At 51.3% G+C, this 22046-nt stretch overlaps 2 protein-coding genes and 1 long non-coding RNA gene across 3 annotated transcripts; 2 read left to right on the top strand and 1 right to left on the bottom strand.

Moving 5' to 3' along the window:
* Window positions 1-4487: 4487 nt before the first annotated feature.
* Window positions 4488-5364, top strand: LOC122389941. The gene is made up of 3 exons (XR_006258046.1): window positions 4488-4596; window positions 4830-4942; window positions 5252-5364. It is a non-coding gene; the product is annotated as an uncharacterized LOC122389941 (long non-coding RNA).
* A 265-nt stretch (window positions 5365-5629) lies between these two features.
* Window positions 5630-13870, top strand: LOC122389933 (lysosomal-trafficking regulator-like). The gene is made up of 14 exons (XM_043382443.1): window positions 5630-5713; window positions 5936-6062; window positions 6565-6714; window positions 7045-7141; window positions 7461-7675; window positions 8080-8227; window positions 8542-8682; window positions 9034-9251; window positions 9556-9720; window positions 9966-10289; window positions 10638-10852; window positions 11121-11301; window positions 11635-11798; window positions 12228-13870. Exons 1-14 carry the CDS (start codon window positions 5700-5702, stop codon window positions 12436-12438), a joined length of 2370 nt encoding a protein of 789 aa, XP_043238378.1. The 5' UTR covers window positions 5630-5699; the 3' UTR covers window positions 12439-13870.
* Window positions 13871-14062: 192 nt separating this feature from the next.
* On the bottom strand, window positions 14063-21426 carry LOC122389947 (N-alpha-acetyltransferase 80-like). Its single transcript, XM_043382459.1, has 6 exons — window positions 21407-21426; window positions 20103-20274; window positions 16761-16900; window positions 16116-16191; window positions 15724-15841; window positions 14063-14920 (listed from the first exon to the last, which is right to left on the bottom strand). The coding sequence occupies exons 2-6, from the start codon at window positions 20225-20227 to the stop codon at window positions 14705-14707; spliced, it is 675 nt and encodes a 224-aa protein (XP_043238394.1). The 5' UTR covers window positions 20228-20274; window positions 21407-21426; the 3' UTR covers window positions 14063-14704.
* Between the last annotated feature and the right edge of the window lie 620 nt (window positions 21427-22046).

The raw sequence follows: 22046 nt of genomic DNA, 5'->3' as shown, positions 1-22046 counted from the left end.
TTTAAATAAAATTTAAGGGACGTTTTATTCATTGAACATTTATAACTTTCAGCTCCTTCCAATGATGCCACCAACACACGTAACTGTTCAACCCGCTGTCACCATGCCCGCCGTATCCATGTTGCCTCTTCTGTACCAGCAATGTCACCTTCGCTGACCCGGCTCGGTCCCCCGCTAACCCCGCCTGCCCTACCGTGCGCCGTTCAGACCCGGCGGATGTGACGGAGCACACGGTGCGGTTCCTGGAGTGGCTTCTGCCCATGGTGGCCGTCTGTGTACAGACGCCGCTGGCCGAGGGACGCGCCGAGCCGCTCCGACAGAACCGGCCCGGACTCAAAACGGCGCTCGGTGAGTGGGGAACGTGTGCTGTCAGTTTAACTGCGGGTGAATTGGCCAGTATTGTGCAGTCATGGTCCTATAGATGTGCTTAGTGTCTTATTCGTTTAGTTGCGTTCGTTTGGTGTGTGAGTAGTTTTAAAGTCTATGAAAAGGTGAAGTCGCGGCGATTGCAAGTCCTGTCAAGTTTTGTCCAAACATCTCGGATATACGTGTAGAGTTCGCATGGTTTCGTGGATACATCAGCCCTGAACCAAGGACGTCTTTGACAACTTCAGTTGTGCTGTCTTTATCACCCAGTACGTCGTTGATCAGTAATTCGTTCTTCTGATATGCTCATCTCCACCCACCCCTCCCCTCGCCCCCCAGGCACGCTGCTGGTGACCCTGAGCTCCCCGGACTGGCCGTCCGAGGTGCGGGTACTCGTGGCCGTGTTCCTGGCTCAGATGGACACCCAGGTGGACGCCGTGCTGCAGGCCTCGCTGCTCAACACCGCCAGCAAGGTATGAGTATGAACCGAGACACCGCCGTGGGGTACCAAAATCCGCCGTTGGGATCCCATTTACCCGGCCGTGGGGTACAACGATCTCCAAAGGCTTATGTAACGGGGTCCGTGGGGCACTCATGGGAGACCGGTGGTGACGGGCGAACATTTTTCTTGTTCTTAGTCGTCGTGCTCAAATCATTTCCGATACGCTGTTTTCGATATTCGATATACGATTTCTTCTCGATTTAATTGATTAACCCTCGCCGGCCGAGGGGGGGGGGCGGGTGCCGCCCCCCCCCCCATAGGGTTTTTTCGCGATAGCTCCGAACACGCTGGCGATAGAGAGCTGAAACTTGGCATACCTGACCTTTGATTCAAGCCGGATCTTTTGACACCAACCGCATTTTTGGGTCAGGTCAGTTCACTGACCTATGACGTCATAAGTGAACCTCTGCACGGTCCTCAGATGTCGCAACTTTGCAACGCCCTCACTGCCAGAGGACATGTCACAGGGAAATGAAACTTGCAGGATCTAGTATCCATTATGAGTCTCACAACTTGTATATCTCGGATTTTTCCTAAAGGTCATATGAGGTCAGGTCATTTTCGTGACCTCACCATTATAAGTCAAAGGGGAAAAATGAAAACTGCTATTCTGGCGCCGGGCACGATCTCCAACTATCTCAAGCACACAGAATCGTGATTTGATGCACTCCGTCTCCTTGCAAGGTTAGATGCGTCACTTTTGCAATGTTGACCTTGCATGACGTCATTTATGACGTCATCAAGGTCATATTAGTTTTTCGTCAATAACTCGTGATCAAATTGAGCTAGCGAGTCGGAAAAGCCACCAATGGACTCAGGAAGACCTGCCGAATCGAATGATCGGCAGGTCTTCCGACATGACCTCTTTCGACCAACTTCGTGACCTAGGGGTGCTGACCTGACCTTGACCTGAGGTCAACACCCTAAGTTGACCTGACCCGAACAAAAAGTATATCATTCGACGCGCCTGAGCGAGGCAAGCACGATGCTGCCAAAATCGCGGCTCTGCGGCCTTTTTTTGCGAAGTTATTCACCAAAAACTGAACCGTACCTTGGGGCACTTGACCTGACCTCAGAGGTCACCGGTTGACCTAGGACCTTAAAATCGGGTACCAATCTCTGCGTCTCGTAACGGCGCACACGCTCGTTTTTTTCCGCGACGCGCTAGCTCCACCAGGGGCGAAACGGCGAGGGGGGTCGTACCCGCCCCCCCCCCTCGGCCGGCGCGTATGTAGAAAACCAATAGGTCTGGCGAGGGTTAATATAATCGATTCACTCGATCACAATTAGATCGATTTCGATACGATACACTTCGAATCTATTTCACTTTCGATTCGTTATTCGCACTTTTTAACCCGAGTGCGAAGTTTATGATGCAGGTTGGATTTTTAGCTGTGGGTAGCACTGCTCAGTTACGTAATTGGTGTGCCAGTCGTACATGGTCATTGAGTTGAAATTCTTTACCGCTGTCCTCTACAGGCGTACCAGTTCAGCCTGTTCTTCCACGAGTTGCTGCACTCGTCCGACCTCAGCTCGGACCCGGCCTCGGCCGTCGAGTCCACCTCCGGCTCCATCAACTCATCCCCGGACGAGCCGCCCGCCAGCCCAGTCACCCCCGGTCCGACCTCGGCGCCCGGCCGGCCCCCGAGCTGGTCGGCGCCTCCCTCCGAGGGTCGGAGCCGCGGCCTGCGCTCGGCAGCCACCTCGGGCCGGCACGGAGCGCTCAGCCTGGTGGCTGAGGCCCTGGAGAGGAACGGACTGCCCTCGCCGCCGCCGCCGCCCACTCAGGTACGGGGAATCGCGGAACCGGCCGACCCGTGAATGCCGGGGCTGGAGGCTAAGCCCTTAGCCGTGATTTGCCGAATCATCACGTTTCCAACAGATGCTGTTAAGTGCTGATTTATTTTATGTTTGGAATTGTTTGTTGTAATGTGTCTTTCGTGTGTTTTTAGGTGTTAACCCTCGCCCGTAAACGGTGTTTTGCCACCTTCGCCCATGCAGGGGGGGGGGGTTGGTGCGACCCCCCCTGGCGTTTGAAAACGGAGCGTCGTAGAGCTTAGCGGAAAAGACCAACGGATTGCTCTCAGCGAGATCTCGCGATTGGTGGTATATTTTTTGGTCCTAGGTCAACATTTGACCTACTTATGACCGGTCAAAGGTCAAATTTTCGGAAAAATCTAACTTTTTCAGATTTCCGCGCCGATTGCGGCAAAACGGTAAGAGATATCGACTTGAAACCTTCACTATCGTGATCTTTGATCAATTCTCTATCGTTTGGTGTGTATTTCGATGTCATAACTCTAAAAATGATGCGTTGGGAGCATCGGAAGTCTGCAAGGTCATTTGTGCATTGGGTCACGTCAGGCGTGTGACGTCACTGACCTGACCCTGACCCAAAATGAACTACAAGAAACAACCGACGATGCCTGAAATGGATAGCAGATTCGAATTCAGGGCATCAAAATACCCCGAAAAGGCATACAAGTGCAAGAAGTCATAGCAGGTCAACCGAGGTCACTGACCTGACCTTGACCTTTAGTAACCTTGAGAAGGTCAACGGACATTGTGCCAATGTCAAATCAGCCAGTTATGATTCTAAAACAATCCATCAGTGTGTCAGGTCAGTCGGCATTTATACCAATGTGAAGCAATCTCCAATTTAGCGTAAATCTGGCCGGAGGTTGTTCCCTTTATGACGTCATAACTCCGTGACCTGACATGACCTTGACAAAAAAAATACCAAAAGTTGCGCAAAGGATGCCCCATAGGGTACTGAAAATTTGAGCAGGCTATCTGAAACGGTTCGGCGTGTAGCTAAGAAAAACCTCAGGGGGGGGGGGGGTTGCACCAACCCCCCCTACATGGGCGAGGGTTACCTTTTCCGTCGTAAATGGTGAAAGTGTAAAATGTATGATACTTCCCTACCTAGCTGTCCTGCTCTATGTTGTTGTGAAGTGTCCAGCCGTGTTGCCCAGCCCATCTGACTGTCTTGTTGTGCTTTGTCGCCAGAAGGGCGCCCAGTGGACAGTGGTAGAGACCACCATTCGCCTATGGCGTCAGGAGCGGGCCGAGCGGCGGGCTGAGTGGCGCAAAAACCTCGTGGCCGCCGAGAAAAGGTGAGGGCAGAGACCTTACACCGCTGGGTGGGGGAGTCACCGAAGCAGGCGTGTAGTCGTGCTCAGGGCTGCGGAGTCGATGGATTTTCGGCGACTCCGACTCCGACTCCGACTCCGGCTTTCAAAAACCAGCTCCGACTCCGACTCCGACTCCGGGCAGAATTGTCGACTCCGACCGACTCCAACTCCCGACTCCGACTCCGCAGACCTAGCAGGGCTGCGGAGTCGACAGATTTTCGGTGACTCCGACTCCGACTCCGGCTCGGGTTTCTAAAATCGACTCCGACTCCGGCTCCGACTCCGGTCACAGCTGTCGACTCCGACCGACTCCGACTCCGACTCCGACTCCGACTCCGCAGCCCTGGTCGTGCTTGAGAGCCACTCTTGGTGTTTGCCTTATTTCTTTCGTTAGATGCTCCATACACATGAGGCATGTTGTGGGTCAGCAGCTGTTGTCTACCCCAATTTCTAACTACTTCTCTTCCCGGTGTGTGCGTCCCCAGGGCGATGCAGTGTTACGAGAATCACTACCACCGTGTGTGTGAGGCGGCTCATCGTGCCACAGAGATCACCACGTGTCATCAGAACGAGGCGCGCCGGGCGCACCTTCAGGTAAGCCTCCCCCCAGCCCACCGGGCCTCCGCGCGTCGGTCACGGTCGACGACGGTCTTCAACGGGCTGTTGTACTGTCCGTTACTGCTTGGTGTTCTGATACGAGTCATGGAATATGGGAAAGGGAATGGATCGTTGTGAATAAGAATTCACTTACTGTGAGCCGAGAAGCTCATCGTCGTATAGTACCCACTCTAACCATATAACTGACGATCGTGCGCTGTTCTGCTCAGGTGCTCCGAGCGTCTGCGATGCTGCAGTCCCGCGTGGAGTCCGCCTGGCGACGGGTGGTCAAACAGATGGCCGACCAGGGCGCGCCCTGGGCGCCGCCGCAGGCACAGCACAGGTTTGTAGATTTTGTGTATTTCATATCTTACATCACCAGGCTGAACCAGAAGCTTTGCTGATGAAGTCGAAAAGCAATTAACGATCATAAGCGATATGATTGGCATGCAGCAAAGAGTGATAAGTGTGGATGAATAGGCCTCTTACACACTATAACCAATGAAAATGTCACATGTTGAAGATGAACTGATAACAAAAGTACAAGGCAATGACCCACCTCTCCAATTTATAGTAATGTTGAAGTAATATTCGTCGTTTGCAATGTTCACGCTATTCCAGTCCACACATCGCTGTGTTCTCTCTCGGTCAGTTTCTGGGAGCTGGACCCGACCGAGGGCTACCTGAGGCAGCGGAACCGGCTGAGAAAGACCCGGCTCAACCTGGCCGCACGCTTCTTCCAGCCGACCGCGGCCAAGTGTGTCGGTAAGTGGTAGACCGGGGTGGTAGTCGGTATCTCAGTGTTTAATCAGTAGCGACCGGCGACTGTGTCGCAACTGAGTCTTGCATTATAAGTAGCGTACTTTGTTGCATCGTAATTAATAAGTGTGCGTCCTAACTATAGCAACTAGCTACAAAAAATAAACGTCCTTTCTCCGTTTCATTTCGATAGTTGATGGTCTCCTGCCGCCCGATGTGGTTATTTACTTCTGAATGTTGGTCTGTCATTTTCAGAGAGCGACCGTCTGCCAGCTCCGCTGTCCTACCTGTTCTCATCGAGTGCGGCCGAGGTGTCCTCCCAGTACATCGAGCAGTTCCACATGGACAGAGTCAGGTCAGTAATACAGCCCAGGAGCTCGCCCTTCACCTGACAGGGTTCCTTACAGTACCAGGGTTTTTAACTTTGTTGCACATGAATTGACTCGAGGTGACGCACCTTAGGTAATGTCCCTGTCATGATCTTGGCTCCTTGAGGTGATGACCTGTCATCTGCTCTTTGTCTTGGGTACGACCCCATGGGCTGGTGACCTCACCTCTCAACTGACCCCTGCCGCAGGTACATGACGCCGTGCGAGGTGATCGCTCTGGATGGCGGGGTGCCCGGCGAGGTACTGATCAGCGACTCCAACCTCTACTTCGTGGTGGACCGGACCGCCTCTACGGGTTCGTCAGTAGCCGGCATGGTGAGTGGGCTTTCTGCATTCATTCCCCTTTCCTCCCCTCTTCCTGCCTCTACCTCTCTTTCTTTTCGTCAGCAGCCGGCCTAGCTAGTGGGCTTCCCCTCTTGCATGACTTTTTTATCCCTCTATCAATCTCCGACCTCTATCCCTCCCTCTTTTCTTCGCTCTCTTCCAGATGCCGGACTGGCCGGACACCAGCTACAATCGTTGCTCTGACCACGCCGTGCTCGATGGCCCCAGGTGCAGATTCAACAAGCTGCTCACCTGAATCCTACATACCATGTGTTTACAAATTAATGCTGAGCTCCTCCTAATTTGACCACTAGCCGCGCTGGTCATCACAAAAAGGTCGCAGAAAGTCCGTCTCTTATTCCAGGTGCTGGTCTGACGCCCCTGTCTTGCTTTGGGTGCTGGGCTCGTCCGAGTGCGGCTACCAGCGCTGACATTGGTCTGACACTGTGGCTATGGTTGACTCTGCCCCCTAACCCCGCTCCCCCTGTTTCAGGTGCTGGGCTCGTCCGAGTGCGGCTACCAGCGCTGGCCGTGTGAGGACATTCGCGAGCTGCACCGTCGCCGGTACGAGCTGCGAGAGTGTGCCGTGGAGCTGTTCATGAGTACTGGACACACTCACCTCATCACATTCAGCACCACAGAGGTAGGTGGGACGACCGGGCGCAGCGGTGCGGAGTGGCTGCTGATAGCCTTGTCAGCGTGATTGGCGCGTGATGCAGTCAGAAGGGTGTTGCCACTGTCAAAATCGTGTCTCGCTGTGACATTACTGCTTCTCATATTCGTTGTGGCTTTCTTTGGTCTCTTGTGATTTTCCTTTTTTGTATCATTTTTCGTTTTTTTATTGTGCTCGGGAAAATTTTTCATTGTTGCCTGAAAAAAATGTGTAGCTGTCACTTGTAGTCCCAATTTCTCGCCACTCGCCTGTTACTACTCAACTCATCATGTCTGACTGTGCCTCCTGTCCTCTCCACAGGCCCGGGAGCGGTTCCTGACGGAAGTGTTTACCTGTCCCGGCCTGCAGCTGGTCGAGTGCGACTCACTGGCCGACCTGACTCAGCGCTGGCGAGACGGTCAGTGGATGAATGCCCATGACCATTGAGCCGACCGGTTGTATGAGAATTGGGATAGCCTTGTGCAAATTGTAACTCTTAGCTGTTCGCCTATTCGCCAATCGGATGCGGATTATGCTTAAAAGATATGCTTACCTTACGATACAATTTACTATCCTATAATGCATTGTCATGTGAGCTGACTCCACACTCTAAAAACATGCTAAATATTTACAACTGCCGCTGTTCCAGTGCCACGACTAGGACCGTTCCTCTTATTTGTTGACTTATCGCCTTGCGTCTGACCCTACCCTCCCTCCCATTTTCTGTGTTTTGGCAGGCTCCCTGACCAACTTCGAGTACCTGATGCACCTGAACAAGATGGCCGGCCGGACGTTCAACGACCTGATGCAGTACCCGGTGTTCCCGTTCGTGGTACGCGACTACCGGTCGGCCAGCCTGGACCTGAGTGACCCGGCCGTGTACCGCGACCTGCGCCGGCCCATGGGCGTCCAGGACCCCACCCGGGAGGCCTACTACGTGGAACGGTACAAGGTACGATAGGGCACGCCTGGCCGATAGCCTAGTTGGACAGAATTTTATAAGTGACGCATAATTCAAGGTCAAAAGTTGGATGGTCACATGGCGTAACTTGGTGTGCAAGTTGAAAAAAATATTGAAATACGTTGAACTGTGTAGAATATCGTTGTTTTGTTTTGCTGTCTGGCTTTGTTTCTTCCAATGCATTCGTGTCTCGCATGTGTATTGCACGACAATGATGTGGCTCGGTATATAACCAGCCGGTCGTTATTTGTCAGAGTACCTTGTCTCCGATACCGACCGACTGTAAATGACGGCCCCTACCCTCCCTCCTCACAGTACCTGCAGTCGGAGATGTTCGGCAGTCCCGAGCGGCTGGGCATCGACGGCCCGTACTGACGCCGCCCCCTGTCTTACAGTACCTGCAGTCGGAGATGTTTGGCTCCCCCGAGCGGCTGGGCATCGACGGTCCGTACCACTACGGCACACACTACTCCAACTCGGGCATCGTGCTGCACTTCCTGGTCAGGATGCCGCCCTTCACACAACTCTTCCTCAAGTTCCAGGGTGAGTGGAGCTGGGAAATAGTTTGGCACCACGGGTGACTTATTGTTGCTGTGTTCTCAGAGCTTGTGGTATACACAGAATGCAGTGTTGGACAGCTGATAAATTATGGACAGATGTTTTACTTTATATTGTGTATTCTTCACCAAATTTAGGGAAGAAGTTTTCTCGGAAATATATGATGAATGCGTCGAGCGGTAGTTTCTGGTGTCGTTTGCTATGGTGTGACTGGTGGTTGCCTATGAACTGTCGATATAATTCCCCCAACACCCACCAGCCAAGTAACCGTAGCCCCCGTTCCATTTCTGTATCGGCAGACGGCAATTTCGACCTGCCGGACCGGACGTTCCACTCTGTGGAGCAGGTGTGGCGTCTGTCCAGCTCCGCCTCTAACACCGACTTCAAGGAGCTCATACCAGAGTTCTACTTCCTGCACGAGATGTTTGCCAACAGTCAGGGTAGGTGGCAGCGGCACGGTGGTGGGTCCACTTAGTCTGGGACAGTGATCTCAAGCCGTGCAGACTAGTTACTTGTCAAAGTAATTTGGCCGAGACAGACACTGTCATTTTTGCGACCAAAAGCGGTATTGGAATGTGACTTCCAATTAGTTTCAGCAGGGCGTTTTCTGTGTGTTAGTTACATCAAAGTGTGCGCTTTTTGTTGTATGTAAACACGATACTGTGAATATCTGCCAACCGCCCCCACTTATACATGCACAGCTACAGCCTGTCCTTTGACTAGGCACGGGTTTGACGTTCGCTCCTACCTCTCCACTACCCTCCTGTGACGGTCCGCCCACCCGTGCGCAGGTTTCCAGATCGGTCGCCGCCAGTCGGGTCAGTCGGTGGACTCTGTGGTGCTGCCCGACTGGTGCCAGCACTCGGCGCGGCTACTGGTGCTGGTGCTGCGCCAGGCGCTCGAGTCGGAACTGGTGCGCCGAGAGCTGCCCCACTGGATCGACCTGGTGTTTGGGTACAAACAGACGGGCCCGGCGGCCGTGCAGGCGGTCAATGTGTTCCATCCGGCGGTGAGTGGAGCTTGGGGACCAGCGCGGGAAGCGCCGATATACTAGTGTTGTTAGACGTTGTTGTTGGTTGACATGCAGAGTGCACAAGCACATGCATATATAAAAAAGGAATGAGGAATGTAAGCGTAGCAACTGCTATTAAAAGTCATATTGCTATTATGTTTTTCCGTTGTTTTTGTTTCGGTCAAACGTTGAATTATTTTCAGTTGCGTCTTTAATCATTGCTTAAATCCTCCGCTTTGTTTGTTTCGTACTCTGTCACTACCGTGTGTTGACTGACCGTCTGATACCCCCTTCCTTACAGACATACGTGGGCTACGATATTCACCGGTGCGAGGACGCGATGGCTCGCCAGGCGCGGCTGACCATGGTGCGCACGTACGGACAGATGCCGCGGCGACTGTTCCGCTCAGCACACCCGCACATACCCGACCGGACACATGTTAACATACAGCTGCCGGTGAAAGAGGTGAGGATAGAAGGAGCGAAATAGTCGGGGGAGAGTCAAACAGACGAACGGACGAAGGGGTAGACTAGGGAAGGAAGGGATGGAGGGAGGTTTTGCGAGTGTTCACTGCTGGCTGCTGAGAGAGGAGTGGCTATGATGATTATGCGACGAAGGACAATACTACCAATTATTCCGAACTGCGTGTGGGTCTGCCCGTCTGGAATCTATTATGGCCTGTGTCCTGACCCCCCCCCCTGCCTCTTCAGCCGGCGCTGCTACCTACGGTAACTGGCCTGCGCTGGGGCGAGTACGTCGGTTCTCCCGAGTGCTCCGCTCCTGCCGTGGTGTGGCAGCGGCCCCTCGGCGCTCCCGTGCGCCGTCTCCGCACCGTGCCGGCCGGCGCCGTGCTCGCCCTACCCCCGAGCACCTGCTGCACTCAGCTGTGGCGAGAGACTCGCAGACACGTGGTCACTCCGCCTCCCCCGGCTGACCAGATCAGTTTCGCCAACTGGGGCCAGCCGGACGGCCTGGTGCGGCTGCGGCAGGCGCAGAAAACGCAGCCGGTGGTCGCGCCGCCGCCCGGCGATAAGGTGAGGAAGCTGGCGGTCTCATGGGTCGACCGGATGGGACAGCGCTAGCCTTACTTGCAGCGTGTTTGAATTCTTGAGTTTTGTCTTGTGCGATATCAAAAGTTAATATAGCGTGACTTAAGTTACAAAACAATGCTATTGGCGATGTATAATACAACAGTCCATTAGGTTCTTCGGTTTGCTCGTCTCACTCGGTTGCTGCAAATGCTCCTTGCTGGTACCTAGCAGTCTGTCTGCTTTCACCCTTGGTTTCCCAACCGCTGTTTTCTCTCGCAAGCACCGGCCAGCGGATATCCCCGCCGCCGACCTTTTCTCGGTGGCCTAACCACCCCATTCCGCCCCTGTCAGGTGGATCTGTGCGCCTTCTCCGCCGGCCGACTCTGGGTGGGTCTCAGCTCGGGCGCCGTGCACGTGTACGACACGCGCCCGGCGGCGGCGGCGGCCGGCGTCCGCCTGGTGCGTCTCGGCCTTCGTCGGCTAGCCGCCCTGGAGCCGTGTGACAGCTTCTCGGTGATGGTAGCCGCAGACCGGGGCGGCAGCATGGCCATCTGGGACACCAACACGTGAGTGCGGCGGGAGATGGGGTGGGAGGCGTGGAAAGGGGATCGAAGGGTAGGCGAGGGTGAGGGCAATGTCAAGTATGGCAGGATCAGTAAGTTTTTCTTCTACTTGCTCTGTGGTCCAGCGTTTCTTATGGATTCGTCAATCGTCATGTCCATCAACTCTAGTTAGTGTCTTTTTTGTACTTATCTGCTTTTTTTTTTGTTTGCCTTCCTCTGTCGTCATTGCACTGCCCGCACTGATCTGACCTCTCCCGCTGATTCTCGCCAGTCTGGAGCTGGTGCGGCGTCTCTCTGTGGCAGGCGCCGTCCACTCCCTAGCCGTCAGCCCCACAGCCGGGGACCTGATCGTGGCGTACGGCGAGTGGGACGCCCCTGCGGCGGCGGCCTCTACACTGGAGCTGATCACCATCAACGGACGGACGGCGGCGCACCGCGGCTGTCCGCGAAAGGTGAGATGACGGGGGACCGTGGATCGCCCGGGTGGGCGCCGCGCTGTGGGGATCTCACGGCTGTTTGCTGTAAAATGTCGTGGGATGATAATAAGACCCCCAATCGCTATCAATCTTGAGGCTGTAACCGAACCTTTTCTTAGATAACAATTGCAGGTCGGCCTTCGATGATTTTATAGCTACTCTCTCTCGGCTAGCCTGGGACATTGTGCAGTGTAGACAGTCAACCAGTGACTGAATACAGCCTGACCATTGACCCAGTATGTCACCAGCTGACCTACCTGCCCAGTGCCACCAATTGACTCAGCAGATCCTCTACCCCGTGTTCGTCAGGTGACGGCGGTGACGGTCTCGGCACTAACCGAGGGCCGCGCCGTGAACGTGGTCGCCGCCGGCCACGAGGAGGGCACTGTCACTCTGTGGGATACGTGGCTGCTGCGGCCGGTAGGGGAGCCGCTGGCGCCGCCGCCGGCCGCAGTAGGACTGCAGGTCACCAGGTGAGATGATGTTCGCTGATTGCTGTTTTTGTTAGTAAATGATTTGGAGCTTTAGGGCGCCGAGACTCCTCGATAGTGAAGAGGAGGGGACGGGGATAGTACAGGAGAGATGACTGCGGCCGTGTCCGCTGCTATATAATTGCTCGAATAAGTAATGATCACGTGAACGATCAAAATGTTCGAAGTGTGTTCATGTCAGTCAGTAAAGACCGCTTTCCATCGTCACTTAGTGTTGTGTCCGAATGTGATTCGCTTGCTTCTGGATTACAATATAGTGTTAATGCCACTTTTCACTGATCCTTAGTCAATTGTGCCTGAGCTTTTGTCGCTTTGTCGCTGGTTGTATCCGTTTCGTGACATTGATGTCATTGTTTCATACGTTCCTGCCTACAGCCTAATTGAACTAACGTGTCCCTCTGTACCCCACAGTTTGTGCTACTCAGCCACCGGTCACCTGCTATACGTCCTGCACGGCCGGTCGGTACCACTCCCCGACCAAGCCAAACCAAGCCAGGTCCTGGTGCTGTGGACCAGTGGCGGCGTCAAACCCACGGCCCGGGCCGCCCGGTTACTGGACCTATCCACGCGGAGGCCCCGCGAACTGCCCGCATGGAGCTGCGACACCAGCGACGAGGAGTGAAGGGATTTCAGGGCAGGCAGAGGGATTCTGCTGCCGTATCTAGTTACAGCGGACGTCTGCTCATTGGACCGTCGTGTTCTGCAAGACTCGTGAGTTATGAGAAGTAAGTGTTCTGTGTTCTGTGAACGTATCTCGGCTAGTTGCAATGCTGTGGCGCCAGCCCTCCCGCCGCTCAGGGAGCCAGGACGTACGGACTGAGAGTCGTTCCATCAGTTGCATAGCTCTATCCTGTCCATGGAATCTGGCCAGGGGGCTGAGGCTGTGTCGGAGTGCGATATTTTTACGGACAGCTGGCTCCGCGAGTGTCAGCAGAGCTCCGAGGCTGTGCGAATGGTACGATACATTCCTGTGTTTATCCGGGTCAATTAACCGATGCTAGGATGATTGTAGACTGTTTTAGGGCGTGTTTGTGTGTGTTGCGATCTGTCTGCATGTCTGTATCTGTTGGGTGGGAAGTGTCAGCCGTCTGAATCAGGCAGTGAGGGAAACTGGTCGGAGTTACGGGCCGGCGGTCCCGAGGTCCGTCCACTGCGGCCCGTATCGGGTGTTTCGCTCCGCCTGTCCGTCGCGCCGGCGCTGGTCGGTGGTGGCCGTCCGCCGGCAGTGTCTGTGGGCGCTGTGCTCTGAGGTCAGCCTCCCCGGCTCGTTGGCGCTACCTCGGGATCCAGCGGCGACCACAGACCGGCTCACCGATCACAAATAGCCGACCGCTCAGGTCAGTACGGTACGACAGCGGCGAACTGACGAACGCTGCGGTGTGTGTGGGCTCATGTCTTAACCGGCCGGGAGGGGCCCTTCTCTTTCAGATGGTATGCAATATCGCTGCGCTATTACTGAACCGGCCCAGTTTTATATCAGGGTAAGAGTGTTATGGGAGGTACGGCAATAATCTATGACCGAGGGAGTTCGCGCGTGTGCGGTGTCTATCGGACGCCGGTGAAAACAGGGCGCCGGAGGGCATATTAGTCACGTGAGATTTGGAACTTCTCCCGCTCCATGGGCCTTCTATATGCTAAACGTCACGTGTAAATTTCACGAACCTTGATCAAATCGCCCCAGGCGTCCTGTTTTCACCGTCGTCCTCTGTACCGTGTGTTCATTGTTGTGTGTCGAACTCATAGCGTTAGCCCGCTGTGTAGCGCGCGTCGGACCTGTTGTGGGCACAAAGTGTATCTGTTGGTGCTCTCTAAGGTCACATACGCACCCTGCATAACCCTCCTGTGTTCACTGCTTCATTTTATCGTCATTCTGGAACGTCAATTTAGTTGACTTGTTTTTAGCGTTTTCCCACTGGCTGTACGTTTATCCTCATCTATCAGAAGTCAGGCATCCAATCAGGCAGAGGCCGTTTGGGCCGGCGTACGGGGCTGGGGCGCGGGTGGACGCGCGATCCTCGTGTCGGCTGTTACAAATATAACTCATATCTTATTGACTCTTGTGTGAATATATCTGAAACGGATGGTCAAGAACGCTGACCGTGAACGTAGACGGACGCTAGAAATAATTAGGCTAATTAGGCACTGGAACAACTGACTTCTCCAACCGTGTGCACAGTGTAACGTTGAACTGTCTGCTGCCTACAAACGACAGTGGGACTTCACATTCTCATCGCACAAGAGCCTAGTAGCACCATTTTCACACAATTTGTATTGAACTCTGGTCGTTAATAACAATGACTATAAATGGGATTAGCAACCCATTTGCTTGCTGAATGACCTGACTATTGGCCTGGTTAGGGCGACTAGAAATGGACACGACTAGTATAACACACATAAAAACGAGTAGAAAAAGTGGGACATTGAGCAATGCAAAACAGTAAAATATAAAAAAAGGCTTAAACGACTCCGGCCTTAGTAATAATTTGGCACTGCAGCACACTTCACAGTCCAAGTGGCACATTTACGCAACAGACCACAGCGGAGGACCACACCAGCCATGAATAATAGTTTCCCTACCTTCCTGTTGCCAAATTGCAAAGAAAATTTAGTGTACTATCATTAAAGAGAATTTAAATGTCAAGCACAATATGCTGTTAGCATCTGTTATTAATCCAGATTCGTAAATTACCCAAATAACGAATGTTACGTGATTCAACTTCACATAATTACACAGTAAAAACGCACAGGCGCACCTAAAAAGGCACCCTCTGAAAGCGCACAAGGGGTAACACTCAGTCGGCAATAACAGACAACAGTAGGAACAACCTATGAGTAGCGGGAAGACGTGCTTCCATCTGAATTAGGTACCTAATCACCGTATTCCAGCATCAATCCGCCAGCATTTTCATCATGAACTCCTTCGTGGGTTGGTCCTGCGCTGGTCTCTTACCGGTCGGTGCGGGCGGAGGGGGCGGTGGGGGCGGAGGTGGGCCACCGCCCCCCGCCGGCGGTGGCGGGGGTGGTGCAGGGGCGGTGGGCGGTCCGCTCGCTGCAGTTCGGTCAGTGGTAGCACTGGTAATACGCGGTGAGCCTGCCTCGGCCGTCTGAAAAGTACACCTTTTTGCGTTAGCTTTTGACCATTGAGCAAAACATTTGTACACATTCGCCATATAGGTGGCGCTACAAATGGGCGGTTGGTCACAAAGAATCACCATTGTGCAAAACTATTCGGCGATCTTCCTCTACAACTCGACATTGAACGAATGGTTCAACATTGTGCAAAACAAATCGTCAATGGTCGAAACTATTCGTCATATGCCGAGCTGGCTCCCTCTATGCCGTAGTCTGGCGAACTGTTAAACTGTTTTGCAGATCGTTCATTTCAGTGTTCAATCTATTTTGCTGAATGGCTGAAATGAAACACACCACGCCGGAATAGTTGTGCTCAATGCCGATTGTCGTAATGGCTCCTCAAACAGTTATGGCGAATGGTTGATCTCAAATGCAAAAAGGTGTAGTGCAAGTCTGTCAGTCCACACCAGAGACCGTGCATTGACGTGTCTAAAGTGAAATTGAAATTCGAAACAAGCATAAAAACACCATCAAGACTTCTATGAGGGAAAACTGAAGCGGACAGTGTAGCGGAAAATGTGGAACATCGATAGGGCTGCCGTAAAACATCTTCAAGTCGTACCTCCTGAAGCAGCTTTAGGGGCCGGCTGAACAGGATGTGGCGAACAAGCAGCAGCAGGAATATATTGAGAGATCATCAGAGCTTACAATGAAACTGCTCGAAAACGTCGATACATTCGCTCCGTAACCCGGCCCCCAAAACTGTTTCCAGACCTGCCGCGGTGATGCAGCCAAACGCGGTCGGTCGCTCGGCCAGTCTGTTTCCACGTCTCACCTTCAGCAGTCGCCGACTGCCGCCGAACGTGGCCACCGGGGCGCACGGCGTGTAGCCGAGCCGCGCGTAGAACCGCTGCTTGTCGTGTGTGCTCAGGTAGAGCTGACGGCAGCCGCGGCTGGCGGAGGCCATAGATCGTCAGCTGGGGAAACCAACTCGCCCGGCGGTATATCTATGGCTGAATGTGGACTAGGTCGAGATCGAAATACACGAAATACACAAAAGAAACTTCAGTTCTTGACATAAAAAGCTGTACAGTGGCAGATGCTACAATGCAATGGGCACTTTAGTCAATTAATTCGATTCAATGTAGTCAATAATGCTCCGTCACTAAAGTTAGTTTGTTGCTTAAACTTGGGAAAAATGGTTAAGAAGTAGACACACTAACCCACCTGGCAGCATACTCCTCTGCTAGCTGCATCAGATGCCTGCCTAGGCCTCTCCCTCGCAGCTTTGGCGATATAACCACTGCGAGAGGGATAACCCATCAGCATTGACATTCGATCAACCAAAGGCACGCAAACTTTACAACTATATCAGTGCATTACAAAGCACCCGGCACCAAGTTACAGATCAACACATTAAAACAAACAGCTGTAAACACCATGTTCGTGTTTGACTCGAGCGCCACTGGCACGATCGGGTCAGAGCGGGGCACCTTGCTGGACTCAGGTTAGTGCCAGAGTCACCGTACTCAAGACAGAAAGAGAGAATGGCTCATCACACTCGAGACAGCGCGGCAGACGCCTCATCAGACTAAGTTCGGACTATTGGTCAGGATGGGGCTCCTGACCGGCCTTCTGGCAGTATCATCAGACTCCCGACAGTATCATCGAACTCAGGGCAGGGAAGAAGGCGTCGTCTCATCGTACTCAGGGAAGGGCTGGGCGCCTGAATGGACTCCCGTGAGTATCATGAGACTCAGGGTATTATCATCGGACTCCCGACACTTATAATAGCATCGGACTAGGAGCAGGAAAGGAACCTGATTTGGTTCACCGTAGTGTCACCGACCTCGGGACAGGGAGAAGTCTCACCAGACTCGACAAACAGAGCGTCATCTCGGTCTGGCACTGGTGACAGCTTGGCGTGACCAACGACCGTGTCGGGTCGAGACTGTTCCACCAGCGCCAGGCAGGCAGGGAACTCCTCACACGAAGCCTGCAGAGTCCGCATCCTGGCAGAACGGGGTCAGCTGTGTCATTGGATGGCTCTGCACAAGGCAGCTGGCAGGCTGAAGAAGCTTGATGGAAATGATACCTTCCACACATTAACCCTCGCGGGCCCGGGGGGGGGGGCGTTTTTCGCCCCCCCTGGCGAATATTTGCGATAACTCCCGAACGCTTAGGGATAGGAAGGCGAAACTTTCAGTACCTTTTCTCCCATCAATTTGACATCTTCTGAAGTAAAAATTTTGGACCTAGCCCCCTTGATGACGTCACAAGGTGCATTTTTCTAGACCCCTGCACGGCAAACTTCGGCGTCACAGACGCAAACTTCAAATAGCTGCTAAAAATAGAGTTTTAGAGATAAAGACAAATTACGAGCACAGCTGTGTAGCGTTTGACCTAGAGAAAAATAGAAAAATAGTTTTGGTGACCTGAGGTCAGAGGTCAGGTCAACGACCCCGAAATGTGGTTTTAGTTTTTCGCAAATAACTTCGACAAAAATGGTCCTAGAGCTACGGCAGTGGTACCAGTCAAGCCGCGTCGAATGATATATATTTTGTTCGGAAAAGGTCAAGTTTCATGTTGACCTCATGTGACCTCGAATGACCTCTGGTTGACCTTGACACATGAAAGGTCGTTTATGATGGATTTGTACCCGCTGATCACAAATCTGGCATCTATTTTCCTCTAAGCCTTCATTTAGAGCTTCCGGATGGCAAAATTGTCTTATTTATTATTACTAACTTAATAAGTGAAATAGTCTCTAGCAGGGATACTCTTCTGTGACCTTGACCTTTGAGCAGCCTTGTATCGTAAGATGAACCACAAATAGGGAACTGATAAGCCTCAAAACATTTCAAAACATCTTGGAAGTTAGCACGCAAGATGTGCGAAAAAGTGCCAAGTTTGAGGTCAATTTTGAGCGTGACCTTGACCTTGACCTTTGATTTAGAGCACATTTTCAGAATCCTCAGATTCTCTTCTTTCGTTTGACACCCAATTTTGCCGGTTTGATGCAGCTTGCCGTCCTCTAGAAGGCTTACTTTGAGATCACTACACATGTGCCGGTTTTGGCCTTTGACCTTGACCTCTGACCTTGAAAATTGACCTGAGGTCAAAAATTTTAGGTGCATTGGAATCGTCTCGTAAGGACCTTTCGTTTGGTATCGCTTTTGTTTCCGTAGCTCTCTTATTTACGGAGTTAGACAGGGGGGGCGAAAAACGCCCCCCCCCCGGGCTGCGGTGGTTGGGATTACCCCCCGGGCCCGGCCGGGTTAATCAGATGTCTATATGTCAGATGTCTTCAACTGTTTCCAAAGGACATGTCTGAATCCACAAAGTCAAAGCATGTCTCAATGCTAAGTGAGATTGATATCACATGAAATACCAGGACATGTATGTCCCGTGTCATGTGTCATATTGATAAAAAATCACAGACAAACCAGTAACCACTTAGAAGATTAACCCGCGCCCGGCTGGGGGTCCTGGATTTCCACGCCCTGCTGGGGGGGGGGGGGGGGTGTTTGAACACCCCCCCTTCTAACTCGGCTCCTGGGCCACGTAGCGATACGCGGAAGGCGGCGTTCGAAAGAGCGTCAAAAATAATGACGAAATCACTTCGGTCAATTTTTTGGTCAGGTCAAAGGTCAGGTCACCAGAGGTCATTGAAGGCAAAATTTCGCCGATTTCCAGGTCGAATGTCGAAAAATTCCAAGAAGCCAACGCATAACTCGGGAACCAATAGAGCTACAGCGCCGCGGAAAAGCGCATTCGATAGCCCTATTAACGCCCTTTCTGAGTAATTCTCTCAGATTTGACCTAACGTCAACGGTTTTGCCTGCAGGGGGCAAAAACTGCAAAAATAGCCGATTTTTTCGGAAACAGTTTTTCTGCAATAACTTTTGACCCAAGCCTTGTACGAGTTTACTTTTACCGGCATCGTGCTCCTCTCGTCAAGACGCATCGAATGAACTATAACTTGACCTTGAAAGGTCAACTTGAAAATTTGACCTCAAGTCAAGGTCATGACCTGACCGGAAAGGGTCATGTTGCATATCAGTCGATCGATCCGTATCGTCGAGCTGAACACATCTAAGGTGTTTTCATCGCTCTAGCATGCCTCTATCAAAAGTTATTTGCGAAAAACTGTTAGATACCATTCGTGACCTAAGATGACCTCAGGGCATAAACAGGGGTCACGGACACCATTTTCATGTTCAGTGTGTCTAAACCACTTGTAATTCAGTGTTTGGGAGTGTTTATAATGTCTTTCGTCCAAAAGAGACGCATTTCAATTTTCTCCCATTGACTTATAATGGGGAGGTCGCAAAATTGACCTGACCTTAGGTCATCGATATCAAAATTCTGAGATATACATTTTGTACATGCTATTGCTCTTAGCAATCGCTGAAAGTTTCAAAGCGATCGGTCACTTGGTGTAGCTATGACAGACATTGAAACTTTTTATGAGGTGAGGTCACTTCAAGTGACCTGGTGACCTGACCTTGAACGACCTTGGTCTGAAATTTTCACAACATGTGTAGAATTGATGCATGATAAGGTGTACCAAAAACGGCGGCGCTCCGCGCCGCCGTTTTTGAGATATTCGCGAAAAACCACAAGGGGGGGGGGGTGTTCAAACACCCCCCCCCAGCAGGGCGCGGGTTAAAGGAAACAGTTCACTTTCCTGAAATTAGTATTTTGCTATTGATTTATGATTTTTTATGCTCAAAATGATCATGAAACAAAATAAAACCTTTTTGTAAAAACAATTATTTTCTATATTTTAATATAGGACGAACTATATTCTATGTAAAATAATGTTTGACGCGGAAGCTTATTACGTGTTGACCAATCATATTGCGTTGTTCAAACCTACGCATACTGCATTGGCTGTAAGCAGCATGCTGATTGGCTGACGATGACGTGGCTGCATTCCTGTGCAAGGCACGCATTCCTCTGCAAGGCACTCTTTTCGGAACGAGAAATGGAATATCTTCGTCTAGGGTGATCGTTGAGCCGTAAAAGCTCCTGATTTGTGCTAGTCTCAGCTCAAGCTACGAAACTGCTATTCCAGTTTAAAACCCCATGTTAAAAGTGAACTATTTCCTTTAAGAAATTCAAGCAAAGAGCGAGCAAAACAGGCATAGAGAACACCTCAAGCAGCTCGTATTCTACAAGGTACAAGGTAGTGTCCTTAATTTAACTAACCTGGCTGTAGTACTCCTGGGCCACTCTTCATTGAGGAGTACACAAACATTTCCCATGAGAGAACCATGCTGGTGAACTGGCAATACAGTGTAATCTTCACAGTGACTTGTGTTTGAAGACCCCATTGCATGCACTTTTATATATCAATGGTCTTGATGATGGAGCAAAGTCTCTGAAAATGTCATTCAAATGATCAAATATAGGCCCTTAATATGGACAGTTTCAGTTTCAGTTCATCTTGATGGTTGCTGCTTATTTGAATTTTGAAACCTTGCGTATGAGTTACAACTTCTAAATACATGCCAATATTTCATACCAACATGTCAATGAGCCCATCAGGGCCATCAGCAACCATCCATTTGAATTTACATTTAATAGCGATCCACATACAAAATCTGTGGTGATTACTGCTCACGTATATCTTTATCTATCACTGACGAATCCAGTTGTGCATTTTATCCATGGTGGTCTCGCATAGCTTACCAATAAACAAAAACACCTGGCAAGACACCCTACCAAAAGTGAGATTTCACAAAAACTGAAACATCAACATTCCCTGCAAGTTCAAGTTATAATTGCAAAGAGGGCACGAATTGCCAGCATCCTACCCAGTGGCGCGGGAACCGGGGGGCTAGCGGGGGCTGAGCCACCCCAACTTTTCGGCTGGGGGGGCTCGTAATGTATTTGAGCCCCCCCAGCTGGAGGAATCGAAATCGGAAATCTACCAACATAATTTCATAGATTCATACATAGGCGCGGGAACCGGGGGAGGGGGCAGTGGGGGAAGCTTGCCCCCACAACTCTGCGGCCGTGGGGGCGGTGCCCCACAACGTTTCATGAGGCCAGGAACCGTTGGGCAGCTTGTCCTCCCCAAATTAGGGGTTGTGGGTCACAAAGGAAGAAAGCATGTAAGTGAAAAATCCACCTATTTCACTGGCTCGGCAACTCATTTGGCAGATTAAAACCTTTACTCCAGGTTGCCAAAACGGTAGTTTCTTCACTCAGCTGAGACGGAATACCTCACTTTTTGAAAATATTTTCGTGTGTGTGTTTTTTTTTGTTGTTGAAAAGGCCAAGGTCTGAAAAATAAGTGGCCTAAAACTGGTGAGAAAACTAGATTTGGGGGTACCCTAGGTTGATTTCTATTATGGTTCAGCCCCCCCAGTCTGGAAGAAGTTCCCGCGCCACTGATCCTACCCTTTATACTGATCATTGTTAGCGTCTTAACTTGGCCTCAACATTAATGAAGTTATATTCGTAAGAACTTAATAAAAAAAACAAATTTATTAACACGCCCACTACACCAAAATTCCCACGAAAATTCTTGAAAATTCTCACATAACTCACCGAACCTGTTTGAAACAGATGCGCTGTTTCTGTCGCAAAGCTACTGCTTTAACTCGCTGCCACTAAATTCATAGTCCGTGCAGCAAACATTGCGGCGCGTGTGTAACTTCTAGTTCTATGCTCTGTATTCTGTACTTAAAAACTTGCTTAACTTAAACTTACTGTACATAAAAGCTACGTAACCCAAATCGCCGCTTTCACAGTCAATGAACAATGAACATGGCAAGTAGCACTCAAATAATTTCCGAATCCCTGGTAAACAAAAGTTGGATCCCTGAATAAACTAGCTGTAATTAGTTGGTCATAACGTCATAACAAGATTTAAAACTAGCCAGCATACTCAGGACTGATCCCGCCATGGTCATAATACCCCACCTCCAATCTACCTGACCAATGCCTACCAACCCCGATCCTGTACCTACGCCTTGCTAAAAACCGCTCAAAGTGATTGCGGAAGGGCCATTGCCTCCGGTACGAATAGAATAAACCGCCTCACAAAGTTTAACTTCCTTTTTTGACAGTTCGCTTAGAGTCGATTTTTGATCGTTTGAGGCTCCACGAGCCCAGTGACAACGATTGACTTTCAAACACCTCGCA

Source organism: Amphibalanus amphitrite, unplaced genomic scaffold (assembly GCF_019059575.1).
Source record: "Amphibalanus amphitrite isolate SeventyFive unplaced genomic scaffold, NRLGWU_Aamphi_draft 000377F_arrow, whole genome shotgun sequence".
In the NCBI taxonomy this organism is placed as follows: Eukaryota; Metazoa; Arthropoda; class Thecostraca; order Balanomorpha; family Balanidae; genus Amphibalanus; species Amphibalanus amphitrite.
This window is presented reverse-complemented; position numbering and strand designations above follow the sequence as displayed.

Bases quoted from the DNA above. Each gene is read 5' to 3' on its own strand.
- LOC122389933 (XM_043382443.1), top strand. The intron at 6,063-6,564 runs GTGAGTGGGCTT...CCCCTGTTTCAG, and splicing joins GTTCGTCAGTAGCCGGCATG to GTGCTGGGCTCGTCCGAGTG. The intron at 10,853-11,120 runs GTGAGTGCGGCG...GATTCTCGCCAG, and splicing joins GCCATCTGGGACACCAACAC to TCTGGAGCTGGTGCGGCGTC.
- LOC122389947 (XM_043382459.1), bottom strand. From the start codon at position 20,227: ATGGGGTCTTCAAACACAAGTCACTGTGAAGATTACACTGTATTGCCA. The intron at 16,901-20,102 runs GTTAGTTAAATT...CCGTTCTGCCAG, and splicing joins CCCAGGAGTACTACAGCCAG to GATGCGGACTCTGCAGGCTT. The intron at 14,921-15,723 runs GTGAGACGTGGA...TGTACTTTTCAG, and splicing joins GCAGTCGGCGACTGCTGAAG to ACGGCCGAGGCAGGCTCACC.